We start from the raw sequence: 20,555 nt of genomic DNA, 5'->3' as shown, positions 1-20,555 counted from the left end.
TGATCTGTGATACCACAAACAAACCACAAGGGTGCACACGATATCTCCCTTCCATGGCGACAGTGGGGGATGGTGGTGGTTGTTGGGATGTTTAAGGTGGACTAAACAGCTAAGGTCATCAGTCCCCCATTCCAAAAACAGGCGAGGCAAAAATTTGCGGAGCAGGTAAAACCCCAAGGGGAAGGAGACTCCCCCCCAGGCACTGAAAGAACACAAATGCGGCAATGAACACTACAGACAAGAAGAGTACAGATGAACACCAGACAGAAAGAAACAGAAGAAAAGAAGATGGCCGTAGACTGGTTGACTGACCACAAGAACAAAAAAAAAAAGGGAAAGAGTCAACCAGTCGACTACACACTAAAATCTGCAACCAAATATGAGAGACTCGAGGACAAGAGACACAGAAAGGGAAAGGTGCAGGACCTCCCTAAATTGAACCATAAAAAGGGGTACCACGGATAAAATTTAAAACGTCATCAGCCATGGAGGCATCGTCGCATAAAACCAAAGGCAAAGTGCCCGGGAGATTAAAAGACTGCCGGAGGGTGCGCAGTCGGGGACACTACAACAGTATGTGGGCGACCGTCAGCTGGGACCCACACGGACACAGGGGGGGATCCTCCTGACGCAAAAGATGGCCGTGCGTCAGGTAGGTATGGCCGATGCGGAGCTGACACAGGACGACAGACTCCCTGTGAGAAGCCCGCAGGGAAGACCGCCACACATCGGTCGCCTCCTTAACAGCCCGCAGTTTATTCGGAGATGTCATGCCACGCCACTCAGCAGTCCACATCCCAAACACCTTACGGCGCAACACCAACAGCTGATCACGAGCCGGGAGGCCGATCTCCAAAACTGGGGCGTCGATCGCCCCTTTGGCCAGCCTGTCAACACGTTCGTTCCCCCGAGATGCCAACGTGACCTGGCGTCCAAACAAAGACCACCGAACGACCAGAATGGGTAATGGCGGAAACAGACTCCTGAATAGAGGACACCAGAGGAGAAGAGGTATAGCAGCAGTTGACTATGGACGTACCTGAGCAGGAACGCATATGCTCAAGAGCGCGCAATATGGCCACCAGCTCTGCAGTAAAAATAATGCAGCCAGCTGGCAAGGAGCGCTGTTCAACATGGCCAGCGTAGGCAGTGCGACCATCAACCAGGGAACCATCAGTGTAGACAGTCTCACAGCCTGAAAATGAGGCGAGGAGCGCAAGAAAACGGCGACGGAGGGCAACAGGCGGAACTGAGTCCTTGGGTCCCTGTGCCAAGTCCAGACGGACGGAGGGACGGGGCAAACACCAGGGAGGCGTAGGTGCACGGACTCGGAAGGGAGGCAGAAGAGGGAATGACCCCAGTTCCGACAGCAGGGACTGGACGTGGACAGCTATGGAAAGCCCGGACCTAGGTCGCCGTTCGGGCAGATGGAGGACCATGGCAGGGAAAAGCAGGCGACGATTGGGATGGCCCGGCGAGCAATGCACGTGGACAGCATAGTCGGCGAGCAGTCGATGGCGGCGAATCCGCAGTGGGGGAACCCCGGCCTCCACCAGTAGACTATCCACGGGGCTTGTATGAAAAGCGCCAGTTTCAAGCCGAACCCCACAGTGGTGTATGGGGTCTAACAACATCAACACTGATGGTGATGCAGACCCATAGGCCAGGCTCCCATAATCAAGCCTGGACTGCACAAGGGCTCTGTACAATCGCAACAGCATGCAGCGATCCGCACCCCAAGATGTGTGGCTCAGGCAGCGGAGGGCGTTGAGTTGCCGCCAGCACTTTTGCTTCAGCTGAGTAATATGAGGAACCCATGTGAGCTGGGCATCAAAGACGAGTCCTAAGAAGTGGCAAGTGCCCACCACTTCAAGCAGGTGGCCATCGAGGTAAAGGTCAGGATGAGGGTGGGCCGTCCGACGCCTGCAGAAGTGCGTAACTCGAGTCTTGGCTGCAGAGAACTGAAAACCATGAGTCAGAGCCCATGATGCTGCCTTGCGAACGGGTACTTGCAGCCTGCGTTCGGCGACTCCCGTAGTCGTGGAGCTAAAGGAGATGCAAAAGTCGTCGGCATACAAAGAAGGAGACACCGACTACCCCACGGCTGCAGCCAGACCATTAATGGCCACTAGGAAGAAGGAGACGCTCAACACCGAGCCCTGCAGGACCCCATTTTCCTGTGTATAACTAGAGGCGGCACCGACTTGCACCCGGAAAGAGCGGCGCAATAGAAAGGTTTGAAGAAAAGCCGGGAGCCAACCACGAAGACCCCACTTATGCAACGTAGCAAGGATGTGATGCCTCCATGTGGTGTCATACACCTTCTGCAGATCAAAAAAGACAGCAACGAGATGCTGACATCGGGCAAAGGTCGTACGGATAGCAGATTCCAGCCACACCAAATTGTCCAAAGCAGACCGGCCCCGACGGAAGCCACCCTGGGATGGAGCGAGGAGACCACGCCACTCAAGGACCCAACACAAACGCCGCCCCACCATACGTTAGAGCAATTTGCACAAAACGTTGGTGAGGGTAATGGGACGAAAGCTGTCCACCGCCAGTGGGTCCGCACCGGGCTTCAAGATGGGGACAATAAGACCCTCTCGCCATTGTGACGGGAACATGCCCTCACTCCAAATGCGGTTAAAGATGGTGAGGATGTGTGTCTGGCAGTCCCTGGAGAGATGCTTCAGCATCTGCGTGTGGATGCAGTCTGGTCCTGTTGCTGTATCAGGGCAATCGGCGAGGGCAGCGAGGAATTCCCTCTTGCTGAAAGGAGTATTGTATTTTTCAGAACGACGTGTGTGGAATGGTAACGGCGTCTGCTCGGCTCGCTCCTTTAGAGAGCGAAAGGCGGGGGGATAAGCTGCAGTCACAGAGCTCTTAGCGAAGTGCGCAGCCAGGTGTTCAGCAATGGCGGCAGCGTCCGTGCAGACAGCGCCGTCCAAGGAGATCCCAGGGACACCCATAGGGGTCTGGTATCCATAAATCCGCCGGATCCGGGACCACACGAGCGAGGGGGAGACACGGGAGCCCAGGGGAGAGACATACCTCTCTCAACACTCCTGCTTACGCCGTGCAATAAGATGACGGTCCAAGGCACGAAGCCTCTTAAAGGCGATGAGGATCTCTAGAGACGGGTGCCGCCTATGATGCTGGAGAGCCCGCCTACGGTCGCAAATAGCCTCAGCAATCTCCGACGACCACCAGGGTACAGCCTTCCTCTGAGGGAGTCCAGAAGATCGGGGGATGGCAGCCTCGGCCGCCGAAATGATTGATGTGGTTAAGACATGGACCACCTCGTCAATGTCACCCTGTGGGGGAGACTCAATGGTTGCAGCGGAAGTAAAAGCCGGCCAGTCAGCCCTGTGGAGAGCCCAGCGGGGCAGCGGCCCAGAAGAATGACACTGGGGCAGTGACAAATAGATGGGAAAACGGTCACTACCACACAGGTCAGGATGCACCCTCCAGTGGAGGGATGGAACAAGTCTGGGGCTGCAAAGACAGAGATCGATGGCTGAGAGCGAGCCATGGGACACACTGAAATGCGTGGGAGCACCGGCGTTCAAGAGGCTAAGGTCGAGCTGAGCCAACAAATGCTCCACGGCATGACCGCGGTCATTGGAGACAGTCCCACCCCATAGAGGGTTGTGGGCATTGAAATCGCCCAGTAACAAGAAAGGTGGCGGCAATTGGGCTATCAGTGCAGCCAGGACATGCAGCGTGACATCACCATCCGGTGCAAGGTAAAGACTGCAGACGGTAATAGCCTGCGGCGTCCACACCCTAACAGCGACAGCCTTTAAAGCTGTTTGTAGAGGGACAGACTCGCTGTGAAGAGAGTTAAGGACATAGATGCAGACGCCACCAGACACCCTTTCATAAGCTGCTCGGTTCTTATAATAACCCCGATAGCCACGGAGGGCGGGGGTTCGCATTGCTGGAAACCAAGTTTCCTGAAGAGCAATGCAGAGGAAAGGATGAAGGCTGATAAGTTGGCGGAGCTCAGCTAGATGGTGGAAGAAACCGCCGCAGTTCCACTGGAGGATGGTGTTGTCCATGGCTGTGAAAGGCGTGACGGGACTGGGAAGGCAGATTACGCCACTGGGTCACCTGCTGCCTCCAATCGAGCACCTGTGCTAGTGCTTTCCATGACGTCGGAGGGACCGGCGAGATCGAGGTCCGCAGCGGACGCCAGGATCTCCACCTCATCCTCAGACGCAGAGTTGGAAGGTTGCGGTGGGACAGGTGCCACTGCAATGTCAGGATGCTTGGGAGCCTTTTTCTTCAACTGCTTTGCACACTGTGCCTTTGGAGGGTCTGGCTGGGAGGGCCCCACTGGGTCAGTCTCAGGGATGGATGACGACCGTGAAGCCCTATGACCAGCGACCAGTTGTTGTTTCAAAAATTTGCAGGTGTCCGCTTTGGCACTGGGCAAAGCCTGGGATGGGAGGGCCCCAAGGGACCCCTTCCTGGCTAGAGTAGCCGAAGAAGCCTCACGCTTCTCCAGCTGGGAAGGGGGAACGAATGTCCCCGATGGTTGGGGTGGTGTTGCTCCTGGAGTAGATGGAGCAGGAGCAACAGAGGGGGAAGTGCCCCCCACAACCAAGGGGGCCGGTTCATTCTGACATAGCTGAGAGGCAACAGTACATGACGACACGGGAGAGGATCGTACCGGTGTTGCAGCAGCGGCATAGGTGGATGTCATGGGCACAGGATGTAGCCGCTCATATTTCCGCCTTGCCTCGGTGTAGGTCAGGCGGTCCAGAGTCTTATATTCCATTATCTTCCTTTCCTTCTGGAAGATCCTACAGTCCGGTGAGCAGGGGGAATGGTGTTCTCCGCAGTTAACACAGATAGGAGGCGGGGCACATGGAGTATTGGGATGGGAAGGACGGCCACAATCTCGACAGGTGATGCCAGAAGTACAGCGAGATGACATGTGCCCAAACTTCCAGCACTTAAAACACCGCATCGGAGGAGGGATATATGGCTTCACATCACAATGGTAAACCATCACCTTAACCTTTTCGGATAAGACATCACCCTCGAAGGCCAAGATGAAGGCATCGGTGGCTACCTGATTATCCCTCAGACCCCGATGGACGTGCCGGACGAAGTGAACACCTCGTCGTTCAAGGTTGGCGCGTAATTCATCGTCGGACAGCAGAAGAAGATCCCTGTGGAATATAATACCCTGGACCATGTTGAGACTTATGTGGCGTGATGATAACTGAAACATCCCCCAACTTGTCACAATTGAGCAACATCCGTGACTGGGCAGAGGATGCCGTTTTGATGAGCACAGAACCAGAGCGCATCTTGGACAAGCCCTCCACCTCCCCGAACTTGTCCTCTAAATGCTCCACAAAAAACTGGGGCTTGGTCGACATAAACGAGTCCCCATCAACCCGCGTACACACGAGGTACCGGTGCGAATATTCCCCACTGCTGTCTTTAGCCAGGCGTTCCTCCCATGGAGTGGCCAGGGAGGGAAACGATCTCTGATCAAATTTCTTCCTGTTGAGGTTAGACGATCGCTTAGAGACTGCTGGTGGAGGCCCACCAGCGAGAGACGATGTACCACACTTCATTGGGGGTCATCCGCCCTGATGCCACCCACTCCGACCAGGGGCTCTCCCCACGGGCGCCACCCAGCCGCAGCAAAGACCTCCTGGCAGGATGGCCTTTGCCGGGAGTCCCGATGCCCCAGAGGGATAAGCATCTACTCCTCGGCATACGTGGGGAAAAGCAGCTCAGGCATCAGCAGTGCGATCCCTGTGTAGTCAGGGGGCTACCACCAAGAGGGTACATGATGACCCCACCACAACGGACTGGCTACTGTGCTGGATGTCGGGTGTCGAAATATCCATGTACATCATGAGGGCAAAGATGGAAGTGCACATTGGAGGGAATGTATCCCACCCAGAACACACTACAGTGGATTTGGCCGGAAGCTCGATGTAAGTCCAACTCCAGGAAAAATCAGGTGTGCCAGATCTTAGGGCAAGATGGATTTAAGATGCACCGTGTCCTGTCCCAAATGGTACGCACTAACGGAAAAATTTAGAAATGGAGTGGTCAGACCCCTTAGGGGACCATCAGATTAAAGGCCGAAACAGTTGAGACTCCTTTTAGTCGCCTCTTACGACAGGCAGGAATACCGCGGGCCTATTCTTACCCCCGAACCCGCAGGGGGGGACAGTGGGGGAAGTTGGAGGTCAGAGCAGAGACTCTGCTTGTGAAAAGCGACCATACCTTCAGTCGTTGACCTCTTCTTGTTGTGGGTGGTAGATCTCCCTACCACGAAACAGGACATGGCTGTTTGATTGCTCAGGGGAGCAGCAAATGTGCATTGCTAGCCTGTATAAGTATGTTGTTCACTGGGTTGTTCTGAGAAACACCGGTCACAAGTCAAACTTCACAAGATTGTATTAAGTCCAGCATCTCCAATGTTGAAAGCAATGCTGAGCCACATGCCAGGCTACAGTAATCAGGATAGGACAGAATCAGAGCTTTGTAGAATGGTCTGTGCCACAGCTGGTGTTACTGAGATAGTGAGGAGTAGTAAGGTCTGACCAGAATGTCCACTTAGTTTGTCGAAGATGGGGAAGCCACATCAACTGGAATTCGGAAACGAATCCCAAAAAGAGATAAGAACTAGTCATGTTGCGCACTTTACCTCGATGTAGAATTGTGGTTGGTGATGGGCAGTAAAACTGCAACTTAAGTGTACGAGACATGTCTTGTCTGCATAAAACTGGAAGTCGTGGGTGAGAGTCCAGGACTGCGCCTATGCTACATGATGTTCCAGTCAGCGTTCAGAAAAACTTACAGATGAGGAGAAATACGAGACGCGAAAGTCATCAGCATACAAGGAGGCTGACGTTGTGGACCCCCACAACTGCAGCTAGACCATAGATAGCCAAAAGAAAAAGGGGCACACTCTATACAGAGCCCTGTGGGACACTCTTTGCGTGCAGGTGCTAACGAGAGGGCGGGATGTGAACCCAGACAGTAAGGTGAGACAAGAAGTACCCAACGAAAATCGGGAACGACCCCAGAGACTCGACCCCTACAGGGCACTGAAGATATGGTGCCATGTGGTGTCTTAAGCCATTTGCAAGTGGAAGAGGACAGTGATAAGTCTCTGATGTCAGGCAAAAGGAAGGGTTTGAGATGTTCTGCTGTAGAAAGATGTTGAAGATTACGTAGACAGGTACTGAATGAGAACGTTCTCCACACTGCCAAAGAGGATTCTAATAGATGAAGAACACTAACAGAACTAAGACATCAGGAAATAGCTTCCATGGTGCTGGAGGGAGCTGTAGAGAGTAAGAACTGTAGGGGGAGACAGAGGCAGTGGATGCTGCATTTACCATCCAGTAAAGTCATCAGAGGAAAAAAAAAATGTTCAAATGTGTATGAAATCTTATGGGACTTAACGGCTAAGGTCATCAGTCCCTAAACTTACACACTAGTTAACCTAAATTATCCTAAGGACAAACACACACACCCATGCCCGAGGGAGGACTCGAACCTCCGCCGGGACCAGCCGCACAGTCCACGACTGCAGCGTACCTGACCGCTCGGCTAATACCGCGCGGCCATCAGAGGAACAAAAGCAACAGCAAATTTCTTCATACAAGGTATGTGTATGGGGTCAAAAGTGTAACTGACCGTAAATAAGGACACTGTGAGGTCATCCACTCGAATACTAAAAGGAATCCTTTGGATTTCGGTTATGTGATAAATCACACAAATCTAAAGCCTGTTAATTCCACTAAACATCAGAGATTATGATTACGAACAACTTAAATTGTAACCATCACATAAATAATGTTGTGGGGAAGGTAAACCAAAGACTGCGTCTTACTGGCAGAACACTTAGAAAATGCAACAGGTCTGCTAAAGTGACTGCCCCTACAACGCTTGTTCGTCCTCTTTTAGAATACTGCTGTGCAGTATGGGATCCTTAATAGACTGGATTGACGGAGGAATTCGAAGAAGTTCAAAGAAGGCCAGCTCGTTTTGTATTATCGCGAAACAGGGGAGAGACAGCGTCACGCATATCATACTCGGGTTGGGGTGGCAATCATAAAAACAGACATTCTTCGTAGCAGCGAAATCGTTTCATGAAATTTCAAACGCCAACGTTTTCTCCCGACTTTGAAAATATTTTGATGGCACCCACCTATATTGGGAGAAATGGCCGTTGCCATAGCATAAGAGGAAAGTCCCAAGCGCAGAAGACACCTGTGTATAAGAGGGGCTAAACAAAGGACCCACAAAATTCAAACCAAGACTTTGGTTTGCTGCAGAATCCTTGAACGTATTCCCAGATCGAACATAATACATTTTCTGGAGACCGAGAAGCTTCTATCCACGAACCAGGATGGTTTTAGAAAGCACGGTTCGTGTGAAACTCAGCTTGCCCTTTTCTCACACGATATTCTGCGAATTATGGGTGAAGGGCAACAGTGAGATTTCATGTTCCTAGATTTCCGGAAAGCAATTGACACGGTGCCCCACTGCAGGCTGTTAACGAAGGTACGACCATATGGAGAAGTTCCACGATGTGCAATAAGGCTTCTTAAGTAATAAAACGCAATATGTTGTCCTCGACAGCGAGTGTTCCTCAGAGACAAGGGTATGGTCAGGAGTGCCACAGGAAAGTGTGGTAGGACCGATGTTGTTCTCTGTATGCATAAATCATTTGACGCACAGGGTGGGCAGCAATCTCATATTGTTTGTTGATGACGCCGTGGTATACAGTAAGGAAGTTGAGTGACTGAAGGAAGATACAAGACGACTTAAGTAAAATTACCAGTAGGGTGTGATGAATTGCAGCTGGCCCTAAATGTGGAAAAATGTCAATTAGTGCAGATGAGTAGGAAGATCAAACCTGTAATGTTTAGACACAGCAAGTAGTTTAAATATTTGGTCGTAACGTTGCAAAGAGATAAGAAATGGAACGAGCATGTGAGAACTGTGGTAGGGGAGGCGAACGGTCGACTTTGGTGTATTGGGAGAGTTTTAAGAAAGAATGATTCATCTGTAAAGAAAACTGCATGTAGGACACAGGCGTGACCTACTCTTGAGTACTGCTCGAGTGTTTGGGATCCATATCAGATCGTATTAGAGTAAGACATTGAAGGAGTTCAGAGGCGGGCTGCTAGATTTGTTGCCGGAAAGCTCGAGTGGCACGTAGGGGTTACGGAGATGCTTTGGGGATTGAAATAGGGCAACGGCCTTTCCGCAGTGCATTCACTGGTTCCCATCAGATCACCGAAGTTAAGCGCTGTCGGGCGTGGCCGGCACTTGGATGGGTGACCACTCCCACCCCACCCCCGCCGCCATGCGCTGTTGCCATTTTTCGGGGTGCACTCAGCCTCGTGATGTCAATTGAGGAGCTACTCGACCGAATAGTAGCGGCTCCGGTCAAAGAAAACCATCATAACGACCGGGAGAGAGGTGTGCTGACCATACGCCCCTCCTATCTGCATCCTTAACTGAGGATGACACGGCGGTCGCATAGTCCCGATGGGCCACTTGTGGCCTGAAGACGGAGTCCTTGCTTTTTTTGGGGACTGAAATAATAATCCCTGGAGAGAAGCCGACATCCTCTTCGAGGGACAACACTGAGAAAATTTAAAGGACCGGCATTTGGACTGACGAACGATTCTACTGTAACCAACATACATTGCGCATAAGGACCAAGAAGGCAAGATACGACAAAATTATGGCAAATATACAGGTATAGAGAGAGTTGTTTTCGCCTCACTCTGTTTGCGAGTGGAAGAGTGGTACATGGTACACTCAGCCACGCAGCATATGGTGTCTTGCGGAGTATCTATGTGGGTCTAAATGAAGATATAGAGCTCGCTGTTACACAATGGTACAGTAAAGAAATAGTGAAAAAGCGGCTTCATGATCCCTCTGCCAGGCACTTAAGTATGAATTGGAGAATAGTCACATACACTACTGGCCACTAAAATTGCTACACCAAGAAGAAATGCAGATGATAAACGGATATTCTTTGGACAAATACATTATACTAGAACCGACATGTGACTACATTTTCACGCAATTTGGATGCATACATCCTGAGAAATCCGTATCGAGAACAACCACCTCTGGCCGTAGTAACGGCCTTCATACGCCTGGGCATTGATTCAAACAGAGCTTGGATGGCGTGTACAGGTACAGTTGCTCATGCAGCTTCAACACGATACCACAGTTCATCAAGAGTAGTGACTGGCGTATTGTGACGAGCCAGTTGCGCGGCCACCATTGACCAGACGTTTTCGATTGGTGAGATATCTGGAGAATGTGCTGGCCAGGGCAGCAGTCGAACATTTTCTGTATCCAGAAAGGCCCGTACAAGATCTGCAACATGCGGTCGTGCATTATCCTGTTGAAATGTAGGATTTCGCAGGGATCGAATGAAGGGTAGAGCCACGGGTCGTAACACATCTGAAATGTAACGTCCGATTTTCAAAGTACCGTGGTGACTGAGACGTGTAACCAATGGCACCCCATACCATCACGCTGGGTGATACGCCAGTATGGCGATGACGAATACACGCTTCCGATGTGCATTCCCCGCGATGTCGCCAAACACGGATGCGAGCATCATGATGCTGTAGACAGAACCTGGATTCATCCGAAAAAATGATGTTTTGCCTTTCGTGCACCCAATTTCGTCGTTGAGTACACCTTCGCAGGTGCTCCTGTCTGTGATGCAGCGTCAAGGGTAACCGCAGCCATGGTCTCCCAGCTGATAGTCCGTGCTGCTGTAAACGCCGTCGAACTGTTCGTGCAGATGGTTGTTGTCTCGCAAACGTCCCCATCTGTGGACTCAGGGATCGAGACGTGGCTGCATGATCCTTTACAGCTATGCGGATAAGATGCCTGCCATCTCGACTGCTAGTGATACGAGGCCGTTAGGATCCAGCACGGCGTTCCTTATTACCCTCCTGAACCCACCGATTCCATATTCTGCTAACAGTCATTGGATCTCGACCAACGCGAGCAGCAATGTCGCGATACGATAAACCACAATCGCGATAGGCTACAATCCGACCTTTATCAAAGTCGGAAACGTGATGGTAAGCATTTCTTCTCCTTACTCGAGGCCTCACAACAACGTTTCACCAGGCAACACCGGTCAACTGCTATTTGTGTATGAGAAATCGATTGGAACCTTTCCTCAAGCCAGCACGTTGTAGGTGTCGCCACCGGCGCCAACCTTGTGTGAATGTTCTGAAAAGGTAATCATTTGCATATCGCAGCATCTTCTTCCTGTTGGTTAAATTTCGTGTCTGTAGCACGTCATCTTCGTGGTGTAGCAATTTTAATGTCCAGTAGTGTAGATGCAGATGGAGATCTGACAAATAATTGGGTTTAAGTGCTACTCTGAGATGAAGACGTTGGCAAGGGGAATCATGGCGGACCACATCCAATCCAGTCAGACGAGTAATGAAATTAAAAAAAATATATATATATAAACCATGTCGACTGCTGTGACGAAACGACTTCTAAACGTCGTCTTACCGTGATTATACGCGCGAAAGAGCGAAAACACTTGTGCAGACTTTATGGCGTATGCAACAAAGTTGCGCAATAGCTGCGTGTGCGTATGAGACTGCATTCTTTTATCTCAGGATCTAACTGTCATCGGCCTCGACAGATAAGGCCCACCTGGTGACGGCAGGATAAAGGGACTCCCGTTTGTCCTCTGCCCCGGCAGCACTGTGCGACGGCGGCGGGCAAGCATGGATGCGGGTGAGTAGCAGAGCACGAAAACTTTTCGCGTCCCCGTGTTGTCACGGCGCTCCTGCGACAACCCGCAGCTATGGCCAGTGTTCTTGTTGTGGTCTTCCGTCCGTAGACTGGTTTCATAGAGCTCTCCACGATACTCCCGCACAACCACTGCAACATCCACATCTACGCCTTCATGACTTATCTCCAATTCACAGTGAAGTGCATGGCAGAGAGTTCATCGAACCACCTTCAGATTATTTCTCTACCGATCTACTCTCTAAGAGCGCGCGGGAAAACGGATACTTATGTCTTTCAGTGCCAGCAATGATTTTTTGTCCGTCTGTCTGTTCGGCTGTTTAGCCCCTTTCTTCTCGTTTACCTAAAATCGATATACACTGACGGAAAAAAATTACAACACCAAAAAATAGCTAATGCAGAGTTATGAAATTTTGGGAATACATTTGGACAGGTAAAGTATTTAAGTGATTAACATTGCAAGATCTCAGGCAAATGTAAGCACATGATGTTGTTGTTGCGGTCTTTAGTCCAGAGACTGGTTTGGTGCAGCTCTCCATCTCTATCCTGTGCAAGATTCTTCATCTCCCAGTACCTACTGCAACCTACATCCTTCTGTATCTGCTTAGTGTATTCATCTCTTGGTCTCCCTCTACGATTTTTACCCTCCACGCTGCCCTCCAGTACTAAATTGGTGATCCCTTGATGCATCAGAACATGTCCTACTAACCGATCCATTCTTCTAGTCAAGTTGTGCCACACATTTCTCTTCTCCCCAGTTCTATTCAGTACCTCCTCATTACTTACATGATCTACCCATCTAATCTTCAGCGTTCCTCTGCAGCACCATATTTCGAAAGCTTCTATTCACTTCCTGTCTAAATTTTTTATCGTCCATGTTTCACTTCCATACATGGCTACACTCCATACAAATACTTTCAGAAAAGACTTCCTGACACTTAAATCTATACTCGATGTCAAAAAAAAAAAAAATTCTCGCCTTCAGAAACGCTCTCCTTGCTATTGCCAGTCTACATTTTATATCCTCTCTACTTATACCATCATCAGTTATTTTGCTCTCCTAACAGGAAAACTCATCTACTACTTTAAGTGTCTCACTTGTTAACCTAACTCCTTCAGCATCACCTGCTTTAAATCGATTATATTCCGTTACCCTCGTTTTGCTTTTGTTGATGTTCATCTATACTGTTCATTCTATTCAACCGCTATTCCAGGTCCTTAAGCGCATGATATGCCATGGGAAATGCGAAATGCTGGTACATTAATAACCTTCTTCGACCATCATCAGTTATTTTTCTCCGAAAATAGCAAAATTCATCTACTACTTCAAGTGTCTCATTTGCTAACTCCCTCAGCATCAGCTGCTTTAATTCGATTACATTCCATTACCCTCGTTTTGCTTTTGTTGATGTTCATCTTATATCCTCCTTTCTTTTCAACTGTTATTCCAGGTCCTTAAGCACATGATGTGCCATGGGAAATGGAAAATGTTGGTACATTAATAACGAGTGTAACCGCCAGAATCTTGAATGTGCATTCAGGAGTGCATGCATTGTGGTGTACTGGTGCCAAATATCAGTTTGTGGGATGGAGTTTCATGCTTGCTGCACTTGGTTGGTCAATACAAGGATGGCTAATGCTAGTTGTGGATGACGCTTTAGTTGTCGTCCGATGACGTCCTGTATGTGGTCGATTTGCGGCAGATCTGGTGATCGAACATTTTGGGTTACAATAGCGGTACGGGAGCGAGCGTTATCTTGCTGGAAAACACCGACTGGAATATTGTTCATGACTTGGCACCACGAAAGGGTCGAATCAGCAGACTGACGTACAAATTTGCAGCCAGGGTGCGTGGGATAACCAAGCGAGTGCTCCTGCTGTAATACGAAATCGCTTCTCAGACAATAACTCAAGGTGTAAGTCCAGTGCGTTTAACATGCAGACAGGTTGGTTGCCGGCTCTTCTTCTCATCAACACGCGGTCATCATTGGCACCGAGACAGAACCAGCTTTCATCAGAAAGTACAACAGACCTCCACCCTGCCCTCCAATGACCTCTCGCTTGATGCCACTGAAGCCGCAAATTGCAGTGGTTTGGGGGGTCAGCGGAATGGACGCTACAGGGCGTTTGGCTAGGAGATATCCCTGAAGTAACCGATTTGTAGCAGTTCCTTGTGTCACCGTGGTGCCAACTGCTGCTCAAATTTGCTGCTGCAGATACAGTGCGGTGCACCAGAGCCATACACCTAGTGGGGCTGGTTGGTTGGGTGGATTAAAGGGACCAGACTGCTAAGGTCATTGGTCCCTTGTTCCAAGACTTGAAAACACCAACACACAGTAAAAACGAAAAATGGAAGAGATGACAGACGACTCAGGACAAGAGAAACTGAGACAAAGACCAGACAAAACGAATTAAAATCACACAGAGTGTGACGGTGGTCCTAGTGGGGTTGTCTTCCTACTCGGCAGTACCCCATGGCCAACCAGAGCACAGTCTTCTTGCTACCGTAGATTCTCATGACCACCACTGCCAGAAACCATGTACAATGGCTACATTGCTGCCATGTTTCTCTGCAACATCGCGAAAGGAACATCCAGCTTCTCGTACCCCTATTACACGACCCCGTTGAAACTCAGTAGGGTGCCGATAATGGCGTCTTTGTCGCCTTAAAGGCATTCTTGATTAACATCAACTTACACGCTGCAACGATCGTGTTTGTTACCTTTGAGATAGGACGTTCTATTTAAAGCAAACCTGATTTGCATCTTCATGGTGGCGCTACTAACGCCACTATTATGTGCTTGGAGCAAAATTTGAAGAGACAGCATCTTTCGGATGTAGAAACACACCTACCAGCTTCCGTTCATGTCTTCACAACTCCTAGCTGTTGCGATTTTTTTCCATTAGTGGATCTGACTACCACAGTACAAGTAGGGAAAAATTCCGAAAATTTTTAATTAGTAATGAAGTCACATGAAAATACTTTTTTTTGCTATTTGTTGACCAGCTGTGGTCCGTCTGCCTGTTAAGACTCCTTTTTCTCATAAACGAGTTTGGGTATCGAGTTGGAATTCGTATCAAACACTGAGGGCTGGACCTCCTTGGCGGTGTAAAACATTTAAGCTCCTAAGTGAAGGTCATTTGTGTCGGATATTTTAGAAGATGAAACTTCCTGGCAGATTAAAACTGTGTGCCGGACCGAGACTGGAAGTCAAGACCTTTGCCTTTCGCGGGCAAATGCTCTACCAACGGAGCTACCCAAGCGCGACTCATGACTCGCCCTCACAGCCTTACTTCTGCCAGTACCTCGTCTCCTACCTTCCAGACTTCAGAGAAGCTCCCCTGCGAAACTTTCACAACTAGCAAACTCTCTCACCAAACCCTATAGATGAACTATCTACATACAGAACCTTTCAGAGCTCCTTCCCGCACCTGCTTTTTTTATGGTGAACATTTCCCCCTGTGCAGGCCGGCGTCAAACAAATTTTCTCACTCGTAGGAGAAAGGTGGTGAGAGAAATTCTGAGCAAAAATCTCGCCGCAACGACAAAACGCCTTTCCTTTTAATTACTGCCACCCTAGCTCGCGTATCATATTCATGAGACTCTTTCTCCTATTTCGCCATAGTACAACAAAAGCTGCCCTACTCTGAACTTTTTCATTGTCCACCGTCAATTTCCGCGCGGAACGGCCGTGAGGTTTGAGGCGCCATGTCACGGGCTGTGCGGCCGCTCCCGCCGCAGGTTCGAGTCCTCCCTCGGGCATTGGTGTGTGTGTGTGTGTTGTCCTTAGCATAAGTTAGTTTAAGTAGTGTGTAAGTGTAGGGACCGATGACGTCAGCAGTTTGGTCCCTTAGCAATTCACACACATATTTTCCTCCGTCAATCCTATCTATTAGGGATCCCACACCGCACAGCAATATTCTACAGGGCTATTACAAATGATTGAAGCGGTTTCATAAATTCACTGTAGCTCCATTTATTGACATATGGTCACGACACACTACAGATACATAGAAAAACTCATAAAGTTTTGTTCGGCTGAAGCCGCACTTCAGGTTTCTGCCGCCAGAGCGCAGTGAGACAAAATGGCGACAGGAGCCGAGAAAGCGTATGTCGTGCTTGAAATGCACTCACATCAGTCAGTCATAACAGTGCAACGACACTTCAGGACGAAGTTCAACAAAGATCCACCAACTGCTAACTCCATTTGGCGATGGTATGCGCAGTTTAAAGCTTCTGGATGCCTCTGTAAGGGGAAATCAACGGGTCGGCCTGCAGTGAGCGAAGAAACGGTTGAACGCGTGCGGGCAAGTTTCACGCGTAGCCCGCGGAAGTCGACGAATAAAGCAAGCAGGGAGCTAAACGTACCACAGCCGACGGTTTGGAAAATCTTACGGAAAAGGCTAAAGCAGAAGCCTTACCGTTTACAATTGCTACAAGCCCTGACACTCGATGACAAAGTCAAACGCTTTGAATTTTCGGCGCGGTTGCAACAGCTCACGGAAGAGGATGCGTTCAGTGCGAAACTTGTTTTCAGTGATGAACCAACATTTTTTCTTAATGGCGAAGTGAACAGATACAATGTGCCAGAACTGCGAGCTCGCATCAACGATGCTTTCGAACTCATTGATGGGGACATGCTTCGCCGAGTGTGGGAGGAACTTGATTATCGGCTTGATGTCTGCCGAATCACTAAAGGGGCACATATCGAACATTTGTGAATGCATAAAAAAACTTTTTGAGTTTTTGCATGTGTGTGCAAAGCATTGTGAAAATATCTCAAACAATAAAGTTATTGTAGAGCTGTGAAATCGCTTCAATCATTTGTAATAACCCTGTATAAGAGGGCGGAATTCTAAGTCTTCTGTCAATGACACGCAATCTTTAGTTCCCCTTCCCCACAGTGTTATTGTGTGTTTGTTCCAATTTAAGTTGTTCATAATTGTAATGCTTAGGTATTTGCTGGAATTGACAGCTTTCAAATTTCTGTGATTTATCATGTAGCCGCGATTTAACCTATTTGAACCTACTTACTTGATTCGAGCCTTCCACGTAGAATAACGTACGATTTTGTTTCACTATGTGCTCGATTTTACATTTCTGATCAATTAAAGCAACTTGCCAGTGTTTGGACCACTACGAAATCTTACCGTGGTCGAACTGGGTATCTGTGCAGCTTTCTTTTTGGACAGCATTTCGTTCTAGATAACTGCATCATCTGCGAAAAGTGCGATGTTGCTAATAATATCAGCTGTCAAGTAATTAGTTGGTTAATTGATGAAGTTGAAGGGACGAAAATGCGAGGCCATCTGGCCCTATATCCTGTAATTTTTCCTCCTATCTATGCAATTATGAAGTTCTCAATTCGTTCGAGCAATCAATCATTCATAACAGGAAACACAGTCATAACTCAGCCACTCAAAATGATTCAGAAATTTTACTTGTTAGAATGAAATCAGGCGATGATTCTTCTCCTCTGCAGGCTCGTGCTTTGCGGCAGTCTGCTAATCTGTACAAATAAAATGCCTCGTGTTTTTGAGAGCGTTGTATAATCAGTCGGGAAGCCTCAGATCAAGCGGATATCTGGCTTTGATGAAGTTTAACCTTCCGAAGAAGTAATGGACCTCTTGGATTATTAAATGCAGGCTCGTATCCAGGCTTTCGGAAGTTCCCTTCTGATTAACAACTACGCAATATATCAATGAATATTATTAATTCTCAAATGCCAAATACACACCTTTTGTATGAAGGATCATTTTAATCGTACAATTTCGTATTAGTTATCTTTTGTCGTAAATCTCAATATTCAGATTACAATTCTTCAAACAATGCTCAGGCTAATTGGCACGAAGACAATCTCGGAAGCATTTTACTTCTAACAACCAACAGAGAGAGTACTACAAAGAATAATTATGCGCTCATGGCATAGCTATTGCATGAAACTACTTTGCGCATGGATTCTGCGAGTATTAAGATAGAAAATTAGTAAACGTCATTCAAGGGTAGAATCGTATCAGAATAATTCATCGAATATAAAGAGATATTACAATCCTATACGTGTCGAACCAGGAATAATCCTGGGAAGACCAACTGTAAGCAAGATACAACATGACAGAGATAAAATCAAGTAGGAGGGCAGTGAGAGGAGGCATGGTGGGCAAGCCACTCTGCCCAGAAATTTGTGGTACGTTCCTATGGGAACAAACCGGCGAGGTCGTTGGTCTCTAGGCTTACACACTACTTAATCTAACTTAAACTAACTTACGCTAAGGACAACACACGCACCCATGCCCAAGGGAGGACTCGAACGTCCGAGGGGGGGGGGGGGGGGGGGGGGGAGACTGCGCTAAACGTGGCAAGGCGCTCTAGTCTAGACTGTGCCCCGCTACCCCGTACAGCCCACTATGTTCAGAATGCAGGCTGTTCTAGGGGCTCCTGTTGCAATTCGGACCCCATAATGGTGTATGGGGTCCAGTGACTGCAATGCAGAGGGCCGTGCTGGACCTTTTGCCAGACTCTCCTAATCATGACAAGGTAGGATCACAGCTTTGCAAAGCTGCAGAAGGGTTGTGCGGTCTGCCCCCCAGTTGTTGTACTGAGACAGTGAAGTGTATTACGTGTAGCCCGCACCACAAAGTCCGTGCAAGAGGCCGACATGCAGGACACATTCGTAGTCTCCTTAAGGACACGCAGTTTATCGTGCACACTGAGGTTATGCCAATCCGTTTCCTACGGACGAGAAACCTGGCGGTGTAACAGTGAACGCAGGTCAGTTTCAGAGATGCCCCTCTCCAGAAGCGGTTTATACGTGGCCTGTTTGACCAGCGTGTCAGCAAGTTCGTTGCCTGGGATTCTGAAGTGTCCCAGGGTCCAGACAAACAGCACTGGACTATTCGAGGGCATAGATGGACTCCTGGATGGCCGCTACTAAAGGATGACGAGGGTAGCACTGGTCGATAGCTTGGAGGTTGCTCAAGGAGTCAGTACAGGGCAAGGGTGTAAGTGCTCAAGAGCGCAAGATAGAGCCACCAGCTCTGCAGTGAAAACTCTGCAGCCATCTGGCAGGGAGTGCTGTTCAATATGTCCTCCATGAACATACACGAAGCCAACGTGACCATCAGCCATCGAGCCGTCGGTGTAAACCACTTCAGAGCCCTGGAACACGTCAAGAATCGAGAGGAAGTGACAGCGGAGAACTGCTGGGTTAACTGATTCCTTAGGGCCATGCGAAAGGTCCAGGCAAAGCTTTGGCCTGGGTTTACACCATGGAGTAGAGGTGGTAAAGGGAAGGATTCCACTGCAGACAGAAGCAATCGGATGCAATCCACGATGTCCACCTCCAGAGACAAGCCGAGATGAACACAGGAAGGGAAAAGACAAACACCAAGACAAACAGATGAAAGGAATGGGTGACAGACAGTTAAAATGAAGGGAGGGTGGAGGCCCCAGAGAGAAGGCCAAACGCCCGCCCTTAGATGGTATCATAAAAAAAACTCTCACAAACAAAACGTAAAATTAAATCTGCTGTTAAGGCATTGTCACCCAACACCAAAGGGCGGTTAGGCCGCCGATGCGGGAGATGAACCGCCGTGGTTGGGAAAAGGAGATGGTAATTCGGATGCTCAGGAGAACTACGAATTTGTGCACCGTAACTGACTAGCAGTCATGAACGCCTAACCTTCAGTGGAGGGCTCCACCAGTGTGCTGTGGTATCGTCCTAAAAGCTCCTGTCGCCAGTTGAACCCCGCAGTGGTGCACTGGGTCGAGTAAACGCAACGCTGAGGGCGCCGGCGAATCATAAACCTGACTCCCACAGTCAAGGCGGGATTGATCAAGGGCTTTCTAGAGCTAAAGTAGCGTAGAGTGACCTGCATCCCAGTTGGTGTTGCTTATGCATCCGAGCGCATTGAGGTGCTGCCAGCACTTCCCCTTAAGCTGACGAAGATGAGGAAGCCAAGTCAGTTGGGCGTCGGAAACCTGCCCTAAGAATCGATATGTCTCCACTACAGTGAGTGGATCGTCATGAAGATAAAGTTCTGGTTGCGGATGAACGGTACAATGCCGACAGAAGTGCATGACATACTACTTTGCAGCTGAAAACTGGAAGATGAGGGCCAGAGCCCATGACTGCGCCTTGTGGATGGCTCCCTGTAGGCGCCACTCAGCATCACCAGTACTGGAGGAGCAGTACGAAATGCAGAAATCGTCTGCATACAGAGAAGGTGAGACGGACAGCCCTACAGCTGCTGCTAGACCGTTGTTGGCCACTAAAAATAGAGATACACTCAATATAGAACGCTGTGGGACTCCATTCTCCTGGACATGAGGGGAACTATGAGAGGCACCAACTTGGACACAGAAGGTACAGAGCGACAGGAAATTCTGGATAAAAATCGGGAGCTGGCCCCACAGACCCCATGCATACAATGTGGCAAGGATATGATGTCACCAGTTCGTGTCGTAAGCTTTTCGTAGATCAAAAAAGATGGCAACCAGGTGTTGGCGTCTGGAAAAGGCTGTTCGGATGGCAGACTCGAGGGACAGAAGATTATCAGTGGTAGGGCGACCCCGGCGGAAACCACCCTGGCATGGAGCCAATAGGCCAAATGGCTCTGAACACTATGGGACTTAACATCTATGGTCATCAGTCCCCTAGAACTTAGAACTACTTAAACCTAACTAATCTAAGGACAACACACAACACCCAGTCATCACGAGGCAGAGAAAATCCCTGACCCCGCCGGGAATCGAA

At 49.1% G+C, this 20,555-nt stretch overlaps 1 protein-coding gene across 1 annotated transcript in view; it reads left to right on the top strand.

The window, feature by feature from the left end:
- Positions 1-11,762: 11,762 nt before the first annotated feature.
- Positions 11,763-20,555, top strand: part of LOC124719077 (synaptic vesicle glycoprotein 2B-like) — a 126,607-nt gene continuing 117,814 nt past the window's right edge. Inside the window, exon 1 of the mRNA XM_047244758.1 lies at positions 11,763-11,787. Coding sequence (XP_047100714.1) covers positions 11,778-11,787 — 10 coding nt within the window. The 5' untranslated portion in view covers positions 11,763-11,777. The remainder of the gene's footprint in view (positions 11,788-20,555) is intronic.

This window comes from Schistocerca piceifrons, chromosome 10 (assembly GCF_021461385.2).
Source record: "Schistocerca piceifrons isolate TAMUIC-IGC-003096 chromosome 10, iqSchPice1.1, whole genome shotgun sequence".
NCBI classification, from domain to species: Eukaryota; Metazoa; Arthropoda; class Insecta; order Orthoptera; family Acrididae; genus Schistocerca; species Schistocerca piceifrons.
The sequence above is the reverse complement of the archived record's forward strand: the minus strand, read 5'-3'. Positions and strand labels throughout refer to the sequence as shown.